The sequence below is a fragment of the Chinchilla lanigera genome, unplaced genomic scaffold (assembly GCF_000276665.1).
Source record: "Chinchilla lanigera isolate Chin_1 unplaced genomic scaffold, ChiLan1.0 scaffold00020, whole genome shotgun sequence".
Lineage (NCBI taxonomy): Eukaryota > Metazoa > Chordata > Mammalia > Rodentia > Chinchillidae > Chinchilla > Chinchilla lanigera.
This window is the reverse complement of record NW_004955421.1, coordinates 22,326,244-22,338,279: the sequence shown is the minus strand read 5'-3', so window position 1 is coordinate 22,338,279 and position 12,036 is coordinate 22,326,244. Positions and strand designations below refer to the sequence as shown.

Sequence of the window (12,036 nt, the reverse complement as noted above, 5' to 3'; positions counted from 1 at the left end):
GCATCTTCCCTCTCCCCAGAGCCCCTTCCCATTTTCACAGTCTTCATCCCTGCTTCTTACCATCTGTCTTTTATTTTGCTCTTTAAATTATTAATATTCTGTGTTTCTCATGTAAGGGAAACTATATGGTATACATCCTCCTGTACCTGATTTATTGCACTTAGCGTTATGGTCCCTAGATCTACCCATTTCCTACAAATAACTCAAATTTATGTATGTATGTACCTGGAATCAAACTCAAGACCTCACACTTGCCAGGCAGATGCAGTGCCGCTGAGCTATACCCCAGCCCTCAAATTTATTTTTTTAATGGCTGAGTAATGTTGCATTGTGTATATATACCACATTTTCTTTACCCATGCATCTGTTGATTGACATACAGGTTTCTATACTTTAGCTATTGTGAATTGTTTTGCTGTAAATATGGGTATGCATATATCACTATAAGAGGATGGCTTTAACTCTTTCAGGAAAATGCCTAGAAGAGGTATAACTGGGCTAAATGGAATTCCTATTTTTAGCTTTTTTTAAGAATCTCCGTACTGATTTCCCGAGTGGTTGTACTGGTTTACATTTCACCAGTAATATACTGTAAATGGGTTTCTTTTCCCCACATCCTCACCAGCATTTGTGTTTTTTGAGTTCTTGATGATAGCCATCCTTACTGAGATCAGATGAGACCTCAGTGTTGTTTTAATTTGCATTTTTTTAATTTTCAAAGATGCTGAACATTTTTCATGTACTTACTGATTATTTTGTAACTTTTGAGAAGTGTTTATTTCATAGGTTTTGATTGTCATTTATTTTGGGGGGATCCAATTTTTTTGAGTTCTTTACATATTTTACATATTAGTCCTTTTTTTGAGGCATAGCTGGCAAAAAGAGTTTTCCCTTCTGTAGGTTATCAGTTCACTCTGTTGGTTGCTTCCTTTGCTATGTAGGTTTTTAATTTGATACACTCTCATTTGTTGATTCCTGGTATTATATCTGTGCAACTGGAGTTCTGTTCATGAAGTCCTTGCCTATCTCTGTGTCTTCAAGAGTTTTACCTATTTTTGCTTCCAGAAGATTAGTGTTTTTGTTTTTATATCTAGGTCTTTGCTCCATTTTTATTTGATTTCAGTACATGGAAAGAGATATGGGTCTGTATTTATTCTTCTGCATATGGATGGCCAGTTTTCCCAGTAACAATTGTTAAACAGGCTGTCTTTCCTCCAGCATGTTTTTTGCCTCCTCAACTCGGATCAATTCTCAGTGAAATGTTTCAGGATGGGGAGCTGCCTTTTTCCTCGCCTGTGGTTTGGACAGCACGGAGGCATGCTGAGCAGGCTTCCACACTCCTTTTACCTGAGGCTTGAGTTAAGACCCATTTTAGACCTCCCCCAGCTTGCAACTTCAGGGTCTCCTTTTCTGCTCTGTGCTTTTTAGTTTCGAGTGGTAGTAAGGGTGAGGCTGGGCTGATCTTCCCTGAGATAAGAACCCCAAGTGGGACACCTGTACTTCGGAGGCTGAGAGGGACCTTGCCCCAGCTGTGTGTCTTTCTGTTTGAACTGCCTTGCCTAGCGGGTGCCTTAGTAACTAAGAGCAAACCAACTCTTCTAAGAAGTATCTTTTCAAAGGTGAATCTGCAGGAAGATGAGAGAGCGAGTTGCCTGATGTCTATCTCACCTTTTGACATTTGTTTCTTCTCCCCCACCCAGGTGGATGCCCGCAACATCGATGGCAGTACCCCTCTCTGTGATGCCTGCGCCTCAGGCAGCATCGAGTGTGTGAAACTCTTGCTCTCCTATGGGGCCAAAGTCAATCCCCCATTGTACACAGCATCCCCACTTCACGAGGCCTGCATGAGTGGTGAGTCGATGTGTTAAAGACCATCGAAATGATTCAGACTCAGAGCTCTGAGAGCCTGAAGTAGGGTGGTGGCTTGGGAAGGGTTCCTTCAAAGTGTCTGGGGGAAAATCAGTAGGACTTGGTATAAAGAGAGCTACACGGTCTCAAAAACAAGTCAGGTTGGAACTGGGAGAGATGCCACTGACTGAAAGAGCGTAGCAGGAGCAGGGACCCCTGGGAAGAGGAAAGAGTGACTGTGTGGTGGTCACATATCCAGAGAGCCTGGCCAGCAGATTGCTGTAGGTGTGGAGCTAGACGTCAGGGCCGGAGGTGGAAATGAGTAGCAACCAGTGACAAAGAGGACATGAGGAGAAGAGAGCACAAGCCCTGAACCTTGATCCAAAGGGGCGCTGAAGATGCAGGAAGAGGAGCGGGAAAAAGGCAGGCGAGGCCCTGAGTGGCAACCTGCACATTAAGGAGGCGTGGCCGGGAGGCTGGAGTGGGACGCCTGCAGCTGTGTGTCATTCCCGTGGGCTGGACATGCCCCCAAACAGTGCAGGGACAGCCTTGGAGAGGAGAGCGGGCAAGAGTTCCCCAGCTATTCCCACAGGTGTCACAGACCTTTTGTCCTCCAGCGGAAGGTTGGCCATGGCCCTTTTCTCCAGCTGCCTGGCGGCCAGGAGCGAGCCCATGCCCCAGGGCAGAAGAGAACCATCTGCGGCTTCCTGAGGCTGTCCAGGCTGCCAGCCTCTTCCTTGGGTTGGGATGTAGGCTGTTTCTCCTCTGTTCCTTCAGCCAGACACAGGGCAAGCTGTGCCAGCTGCCATTTTGTCATGCTTATTATTCCTGATGTTCACATTCACGATGTTTTCATGTTTTTCCATTTATTTTAAGGGAGTTCTGAATGTGTGAGGCTTCTTATAGACGTTGGGGCCAATCTGGAAGCCCATGATTGCCACTTTGGGACCCCTCTGCACGTTGCCTGTGCACGGGAACATCTGGATTGTGTCAAAGTGCTGCTCAATGCAGGTGCGTGGTTGTTTGCTGAGCTGATGTGTACCCAGACGGGTGGCTCCCCTGTTCTGTGTCTGGCAGAGACACACGGATGGGGATTTGAAGCTGGCTCCCTGACTTGCCCGGGAGCCCTTGACCTCAGTTTCTATATTTTATAAAACTGGAAAAGCAAAACTATTTTGCAGGGTTTCTTAATGTTTCCATAATACCTGGTATATAGTTGCTGCTCCATACATGCAAATGGCTATTTTTAGAGAACACGGGCAGCTACCCACAGTCCTGCCTGATGATTTGCTGTCCTAACCCGAGAAAGACGAGGCTATAATGGGAATAGTCAGCAGCACTTAGGAGCAGGCAGCATTTGGAACCCAGCCCTTGCATGGAAGGTAGAAAATGGTCTGTATGCATTCAGCACAGAGGCAGTCTTTTCTTCTGAGTATTTCTTACCCTCCATTGACTGACTCCATGCATATGGAACCTGTGGAGGGCTGACTGTAATTAAGAAACCAGTTACAACTAAGTGAACAAGGAGGTCATTTCTTGGTTCAGTTAACTTAAAGGATGGTGGTTCAGTAGTGTCACTAAGACCTCTATTCCTTTGCACTTTCAATTCTGTTTTCTTCAGAGTTAGCTATTAAGACGGTGGTTAAATGAAACCGAGACACTTTGCTTTTTAAGGCTCTGGTGGCTTCAGAAGAGTGAAACTGTCCTTCTAGACAGTGTCTGGTGTACCTCCCCTACTGTTCCATCTGCCCAAAATGGATGCTTTGCCTCTGCTTGAATTCCTTTGGCTCCAGTTTTTCTGATTGGCTCAGTCCTGGATTGCTTAAACCAGTCACTGTGGCAGGGAAGGGAGCCTGAACCAGTCAGGGCCCACACCTGGAGCTGAGGCGAGGCAGACCCACTCACCCCATCCAGCACCCCAATTCCATATTGTCAGGTGGCCACACGGTGGGGAGAATTGGAAAGAAATGGGCAGACAACTGTAATGTCCATTACAGCTCTTGAAAAGATTACCCAGTAGTTTTTAAAGGAGTTTCTATCTACCTGGGAAGTTACAGATGGTTAGGCCCTTTGGGAAAATCTCCTTCATGATATTGTCAATTTCAGTCTGATGCGTTTTGATATGAGAAGCTGTCAGCTCTATGCATAATCTTCAATGGCCGTCCTAGTCTTCTCAATGGTCTCTTGTAATAGACCTTGTTGGATCGAATGGATTATCTTTTTTTTTGGAGAAATTATTTTTTTTATTGTGGAACATTTCAAACCTAAAAAGAAATAGAGAGAAGAGGTAGCATACATACCCTTATGTACTCACAAATGGACTTTATTTTTGAGACAGGGTCTCACTGTATAGTTTAGGCCAGGCTCGAACTCACAGTGATCCTCCTGCCTCAGCTGCCTGAGCTGGGATTACAGGCATTCACCACCATACCCAGTCCACAAATGGATTTTTATAAGTAGTGATTCTGAATTATTGGGGTTGAGTCACAGGACACTTGGAAAAGCTAGAAAAAGTTGGGTTTCCTCTAGAAAAACCTGCCAACAGGCATTCTTTCATGTGATTTCAGCAAAGCACTGACTCTGCTTGAGAAGCCAAGCTGTGCAGCCACATTGTACCCATGGAGTGGCCATAGAGATGCTTGCGCCCTCTGTTCTTTTTGTAGGCGGTAAGGCTGTTAAAGACCTAGATCGTATTTGCTGATGAGGAGGACTGGGGAGGCTGGAAGTCCAGTTCATTCGCTGAAGTAATTTTTAATTTGATCACTAACAGTAAATATTTAACTCTGCTGGAAGCACGCAGAAGCAGCTAGTTGAGGACTGTTATGTTTCTACCCACCCAGCATAGTCTTTGTCACGTATTTTCCCCAGTTTTTGTTACAAAAAGCATATCTTGAACTATTTGTAGCTATGTTCTGGGGTTGTGCCTTGTTTTGGCATGAGCTACGGATGTTTTAGGAAGTCTTTTCACTTTGGTGCCCACAGTTCTACTCTGAATCCACTTTAATCCTATTTTGTTTTGAAATCAGGCATTGGGGAAGGAGCCAAATTTGACCCTTTTCTTTGGAGCATGAAGTTGAGGTTTTCAAATGTGGCTGTTCATTTTGCTGGCGTCTTTCCTCTGTCTTGTTCTCATACTTTGGCATAGCTCCACACAAGGCCGCTTTTTGCCTACTTCCTCCCTCCCTCCGTCCCTCCCTTCTTTCCTTCCTTCCTCTGTCTCTGATCTTCCCTTCCTAATATATATCTGAATGTGTTTTATCTCTTTGTGCTTTATCAATTGGGGCCTGTATTTTTAATGCACATAAATATTTTGGGGTTATGTATTTTCCGTTTCGACTTTCATTGACAATGTATTTTCAAATCCACCCACACTGCCGTGTGCACACAGTGCAGTGTTTCTAACTGCTGCTGACGATTCTAGCCTCCCTCTTTATTCATCTTTTTTCCTTTAATAATCAAACGATGCCAAGCTCAGGTTTTGAAAAGATGCTGTTGTGTACCCTGGAAAGGCCACTTTGGAAGAGTGACTACCCAAGGCCCTGTCTCGAGCCATGATAGTAAACGGGAAAGGGAGGGAGGACTTTTAGAGCTTTTGCTGGCTTCTGTGTTTCCTTCTGACCTTGAGAGACTAGCTTTGCTTCACTTATGCCTCTTTCTCCCTTTTTAAAACAGAGACGATTACTTTCATTCTCGGTTGACAGGAATATTGCCAGAGGGACTGGGGATTTAGCTCAGCGGCAAAGCGCCTGGCTGGCAAGCACAAGGTCATGAGTTCGATTCCTGGTACTGGAAGAAAAAGACAAAAAAAAAGAAAGAATATTGCCAGAATCACTAACGTGATGGAAAGCTAACTGGTCTTTACAGTCTGTCCATGTTACAATTTATTTTTCATTGCAAGCATACGTTTAGTTCTAAAATTTACATTTGCATTATGACTGCAATACTATAAAAATTACTTATCCCTTCCTATGGGCAAGTATTGGAAGAAAACCTCGTGATGTAAGCCCATGGTTAGATTATGGGGAAGCTATTTCTTTAGCTTATTACCTTTAAACATATATTTTGTAATTCATTTTGCCAAATTAAATCATCAGGTGATCTAGACTTTTTCCTGACTGAGAGTTCCTCTTTCCTGACCTGAGTTCTGAATTTTAGCTGAGGGAAATCAAAGCGCTTTTCTTCCCTTATATGACTGGGTTGGAGTGCCTGCTGTATTTCCAGGGTCACAGTATGAGCACTGTCATGAACATGGTTCTTATGTTCCTTTAGGGAACTGAAAATATTTTAAAGCACAAAGCAAAATTTTCAAATATTTTTGGAATAATATAATAGCCTTATACCTGCTAATTTCCCCCTCTCTTATCTTTCTGAAATTACTACTAAGTAGTGGCGTGCTGGTGGCACATTTTATGTTGTGGTTTGTGTATGTGTTATTGGGGGGTTACTTAATTGATGTTGGGCTCTTTGCTCAGGTTCTTTAAAATTCTTTTCTCTCCTTTTATAATTTCCTCGTGTACTTAGGAGCAGACCGCAAAGAACTCAGTATTTTTTTCTGGACAAATTCTGAAGACCCAGGAGATCACATTGTATGGACTCAGTAAAGACTGTGCCCTGAGAATGATATTTTACATAAATAGAACTTTTATCAAAATCTTTATTTTTTAAGGCTTTGAAAAATACTATATTTAGCTACTAATTCTTTGCATCTTTCTGAATATTCCCGGAAAGATGAAGAGGGCAAAGCTGAACTCAGCTCACGTTTGGGGAACATTACATATTTTCCCTTTGTTTCTCTCATTTTGTAAAAGAACATTTATGTGTAAGGAATAGCCAGCAAGCAATAGCCAGGAGCTTTCATTCAGCCAGTACCTTTAGAGCTTAGTGTGCCTGCGGTAGGGAGAAGCTCTGTGTGTCTGCGTCTTCGGACAGGCAGGAGCACTGGGTAGCACAATCTGAGCTTCCAGAAGTCTAAGGATCTCTGCGAGCAGACCGCACAGGATGCCAGAAGTGACGTTTGAACCACAAGGAACCTTTCTGTTTTGTTTTTCTTCTTTTTGGTCCTATGTGAAGTTGTATTTCTTTATTATTGCTCCCATGTCTTCTCATAAAGAAAGAAGAAAAATATTACTAGTCTTGGACTTTGAAAACTGTCTTGAGAAGCTACAGCAGCATCTGTCTGTCTTGATTGTGTGTTTTGGGTGGGGACTGCTTTTGCACGCTGTACTGAATGGAGAAGTGTGAGCCTGTTTTCCTCTTGGTTCTAAGTTCTGGTCTTGGTGACATGTGTTCTCCCCTCGGGACTTCAGGGGCCAATGTGAATGCAGCAAAGCTTCATGAGACAGCCCTTCATCATGCGGCCAAGGTGAAGAATGTCGACCTCATTGAGATGCTCATTGAGTTTGGAGGCAACATCTATGCTCGGGACAACCGGGGGAAGAAGCCGTCAGATTACACGTGGAGCAGCAGTGCCCCTGCCAAGTGCTTTGAGTACTACGAAAGTGAGCTTGCTCACTCTGTTAGCTGCCAGCCACCTCCCTCCTTCAGCGAGGCCCCCTGGTTTGCTAGTTTCTCCTGAGTTTCTGACGACAGCTTAGTATTTAGTCCTGGGCTCCTGTCTTTGTGCACTAGGGTGTTCATTTAAGCACTTGGTAGGAGCTGTTTTACACAGATCACCAGTTCTTTGGTTTCCTGTGGCCTGTGGTATCGGGGGCGGAAGTGGGGTTGGGGCCGGCGGGAGCCAGCTACTGGCACCTGCGCTGGCACGCATTTGGCTGGATGGTCCACAAATGAGCCTTACTGCTGCGGAGTAGTTTTTGGCTGACAAATTTTTGTGCCAAATGATAACATTATGGGTCAGAAATACAAAAAAACAAGCAAACAAACAAAAAATCCCACCAAAGCAGAAACAAACCAAATCCCCTCCCCTAAGCTGAAAACTCACACAATGAAATCTGTGGCTATCATCTCAATTCTATTTTCTGGTCTTCCTTCCTCAGCCCCTGGCTGTCCTTTGTCACCTTCCAGAAGCCTGAGGGTGCATCTTAATCTCAGAGCAAAGGGTGGCCTTTCCTGTTCCATTGTAGGCAACTAGACTGTGGATGTGCTCGGTCCTGAAAGTCATCTGACCTCACGGACTTCCTTTTGCCTTTTTTCCAGAGACACCGCTGACCTTGTCCCAGCTCTGCAGGGTAAGCCTGAGGAAAGCCACTGGCGTTCGAGGACTGGAGAAAATCGCCAAGTTAAACATCCCTCCCCGGCTCATTGATTACCTCTGCTACAACTGAGCTGCAGGCAGCAGCCGGGTGCGCTGGCCACTAGCCTGGCTGCTGCCCTAGCACCAGCCTTGGCTGTGAGGGGTTCTGACTGTTTGTCTGAAATGACGTTATTACTCTAGATAGAACGATGCTCCTTTGGGTCCCATTTGGTTGTCCTCTTCGGTTTTCTGTCCTGAATTCTGGATAAGATCTCCAAAGCCTCAGTGAGGTCAGCATCTCAGGTCACACTAACAGATGTGGCACTGTGCTAGTCCTCCGGAAAGGACGTTCTCTCTCTAGGGTGGGCCACTTGTGCAGTTGTCTTTTTTCACCGACCGCCCTCAAAGGTGCTCTCAAGACAGACGACTCAAGGACCAGGCGTAGGCCACGTGGGGCCGGGGAGTTAGAGCACTGCTGCTGCTTTCCATGTCTGGGTGTCGTGGCACAGAAGCGCCAGGTCCCAGGCACCTCACCCTGTTGCCTGGAATGTCCACTCACCTGACATTATCTTGTCGCCTGGATGCTACTTCTGGGGCAGCATTTGACACTTTCCGGGGTCTACCTATGCCCAGGTGCATGCATCACTCAGGGGTCCTAGTGGGGGAAGATGCAGGCTTTGTGTCCCCACAAATAATAGTGTTTTTAAAGAAGTTTGTCTTCAGTGTTAGACCTCAACTTTTGAAACACTGGTGTGGGATGAAGAACCTTCAGAAGATGTATAGGCTGCAACACTAAAGGTTTGTTACTGAGCCACACAATAGGTAATGTGAAGACTCTTGGTGTATGTTCTCATAGGCAGCCATTTCCAAGGTAAAGGGCTGTTAGGGGACTGTTTGGAGATCGTTTTTCTCTGTTTCTATAGTTGCCAAGTGAATTCTTCCCACACCCTTTCTCGCTGACTCCTCTAGGCTGTCAAGCTAGTAGGAGATGTTGACAGCACCGGCGGGCACCAGCACCTGTGTATTCATTCCTTTTTCAGGTGCTTATGAACCTCTAATGTACAAGGCAGCGATCCAGGGCTTGGAACTGGGAGAAACGAGAGTCATCAGCCAAGCCAGGAAGAGAAAGTGTTTCGCAGCCTTTCTCGATAGTAATAAAAACAAATCCTTCTATGTGATAAGCCAGGAGCTGAAATATTAGTGTATTCAGGTGGCATTTACCTAACATTCTCTATTTTAATTTAAAAAACATCCACGTATAGCCGGGAGGGCCAGAGGATTATGTGTAGTATTTCAGGTATATTCGGTTTCTGGGGAAATGGAGAAGGCAGCCTATGTCAGCACTCCTGTGAGTCATCCCTGTCCTGGAGCCAGTGTGCCCAGGATGGGGACAGAGTCGTCCCAGATCTGCCAGGCCTGCCCAAGCCTCCCATCCGCAGACAGCGTGGGACACCACGAGACTGAGTGCACCAGGGCGATGCTGCTGGTGCCGCCCGGGGAGAGCATCTCTCTGCCTGGTTACGTGGTGGGGCCGCAGGTCTGGGGAAGAATCTCATGGCAGTTGTCTTGAATGTTTCCATCTCCAACACTTTAAGCCGTTTCTGGAATGAGGCCTCATATTGCAATGAAAAGGGCCATTTTCCCTCAGTTACAATTTTAGACACAGGTTCTGATAAGTCAGTGTTTCCGCATGTGATCCTAACAATAATGATTTAAATAATTAGGTTCTGCCTCTCATTTTTGTAACAGAAACTGGCCTCTAGCAGTGAAATCTGACAACGTTGCCATACAATAGAATCAGATCCCTATACTCCCTAAATCAATAAAAGTGGTTAAATAAGGTTCATCCTTGTGTCCAAGTGATGCTTTTATTAGCAGGAGCCCAGATCCTGGAATGAACTTCCTCCTGTGGGAATGAAGGGTCACTCCTTGTGTGAGGGATGAGATGACTAAGATTTTAAGTGTTTTTCCACCCTTAATCAGGACCGTGACACAGACTACTCTTTTTGTACTTCTGAGCCTGGATTGACCTGCATGCAAAATTGGAATATCAGGTCTGACTCAGATCATGAAAAGGATCTTGACCAACCACTGTCCATCCCTTCACCCCACAAGTGAAGAAATGAGCCCCCACTAGCCTCATAGATTTTTGTGAGGTTGAAATAGCTGATTAAAACATGCTTTGAAAAGTATAAAGTTTTCTCCAAGTGGAAAAGTTACATGGTTATGACTTCTGTGGTTTTGTCAACATTGGTAGATTTTACAGCAATGTAAACTATTCTATCCTGTCTTTGGGGCAGTACCACATCTTTCAGGAGTACCATTGTCAGAAGACCTCTCAGTTTACATTTTGAAAATCAATATAAATGTCAATATAAATTTAAGATGAGTTAGAGTTACATTTTAAAATAAACCAATCTAAAAAATATAAAAGCAGATGAAAAATGCTACCAAACCTTATCTATGTATAGCATGAATCCACTTGTGTAAATTTAAACACAAAGCAACCTAAGCATCTAAGAATTCCTATGTATACAATAAATGCATAAAATTATAGAAACCATACACTGGCGTCCTCTTCTCAGAAATGAGGGACACATGACTGAGGGAAGGGATGAAGGGAACTTTAGTTTGATAACAGTTTCTACCTGAAAGAGTGATATGAAATAGAAAATGCAATTAATATTTCAATAAAAATTTAATGAACCAAGGAGAAACAAAGGACACATATGTCTTTAAAAAAAGAAAGTGTGAGATGTATGTGACTGTTAAAAACTGGATTCTATTTAAAAAATACTTTTTGGGGGGCCGGGGATATAGCTTAGTGGCACAGTGCCTGCCTGGCAAACACAAGATCCTGAGTTCAATTTCCAGTACCATCCCCCCCCCCCCCCCCGCAAAAAAAACCTGTTGGCTTCTATTATGTGGAGGACCACCTGGATGGCTGTCCTTGAAAGAAGAGCGATTGTCTTCATCTTGGCCAAACCTGGCCCTATTTCCACGTATTGACATGTATATAGCTGGTGAGGACTTTTCCTTATCCCTTCAATTGGCTTTAAGCAATGCAAATTGGTCCACCCAGGTGCTGATGTGTAGTCCTTGAAGTGAGGTGACAGGGCAGTGTTTCCCTGTCCCCATAGCTCCCAAATAAAACGTGTGAGCTGAGGGGATGGAGAGCTGTGTCATAGAAGATAACACATCAGAGCTGAAGTACCAACCCCAAAACATTAGATACTATCTCCGCTGTGTCATGCAGATTACTCTGTGCATATCGTTCTCTCTGCATACTGCACAGGTGATTTCACACCACCTACCTAGCCCAGCTCACAGCACTCGTGTACTTCTTACCATTTTCACAGTCACTCATCCTCGAGCCACTCCCTTCGTCAAGAATTGATGAAACCCAGGTTGCCCCTGGGCCAAAGTCTTTGTTCCGGTTAACCATTGTACTAGCTAGACTCAGGACCCCCTTGGCTCCCCACAACTACAAATATGCCTTAGTGTCTTTATTCTCGCCATGGGCTGCAGTGGAAGTGGTGGATTGGCATTAACTCACTAGAATTCCAATAACTTTTCCATGGGGTTACAAATATAAACTACCTGGGCTGAGACGAGGACTGGGAAGAGCTCTCTATACTATTGTCCCTGAGGCTGTGGGTGGGGAACACACATATTTTTTTTTTTTTTTTTTTTTTTTTGGAAGTGTGCTCTTCTTACATAGACTACACCTTAAAAGCCTTTGGCTGGGGCTGCTTGGATCAGACTTACCTCTTCTGAAGGAACATGCTGGATAAAAAGTCCTTCATTCATCAACTTCTCTTGTTCTAGTATGGCCCCCCCTCTGGATAATTTTGATCTTTCTAGATGTGGCCCTGGACAGAGTCCCACCCTTTGGAGATAGCAGAAGTATCCCTCTAGAGAAGGGACCACGGCACAGTTACGCCGGCTTCTAGGCTGCCCTGATCTTCCCCAAGAGGGAGGCATGGGGTGGTGAG

At 44.7% G+C, this 12,036-nt stretch overlaps 1 protein-coding gene across 2 annotated transcripts in view; it reads left to right on the top strand.

The window, feature by feature from the left end:
• The window catches only part of Asb13 (ankyrin repeat and SOCS box containing 13), a 52,264-nt gene extending 42,377 nt beyond the window's left edge, over positions 1 to 9,887 (top strand). For both annotated transcript variants that reach the window (XM_005383841.2, XM_013513669.1), the window contains 4 exons: positions 1,701 to 1,851; positions 2,725 to 2,859; positions 7,155 to 7,346; positions 8,005 to 9,887. In XM_005383841.2, coding sequence (XP_005383898.1) covers positions 1,701 to 1,851; positions 2,725 to 2,859; positions 7,155 to 7,346; positions 8,005 to 8,132 — 606 coding nt within the window. In that variant the 3' untranslated portion in view covers positions 8,133 to 9,887. The remainder of the gene's footprint in view (positions 1 to 1,700; positions 1,852 to 2,724; positions 2,860 to 7,154; positions 7,347 to 8,004) is intronic.
• The last annotated feature ends 2,149 nt before the right edge of the window (positions 9,888 to 12,036 follow it).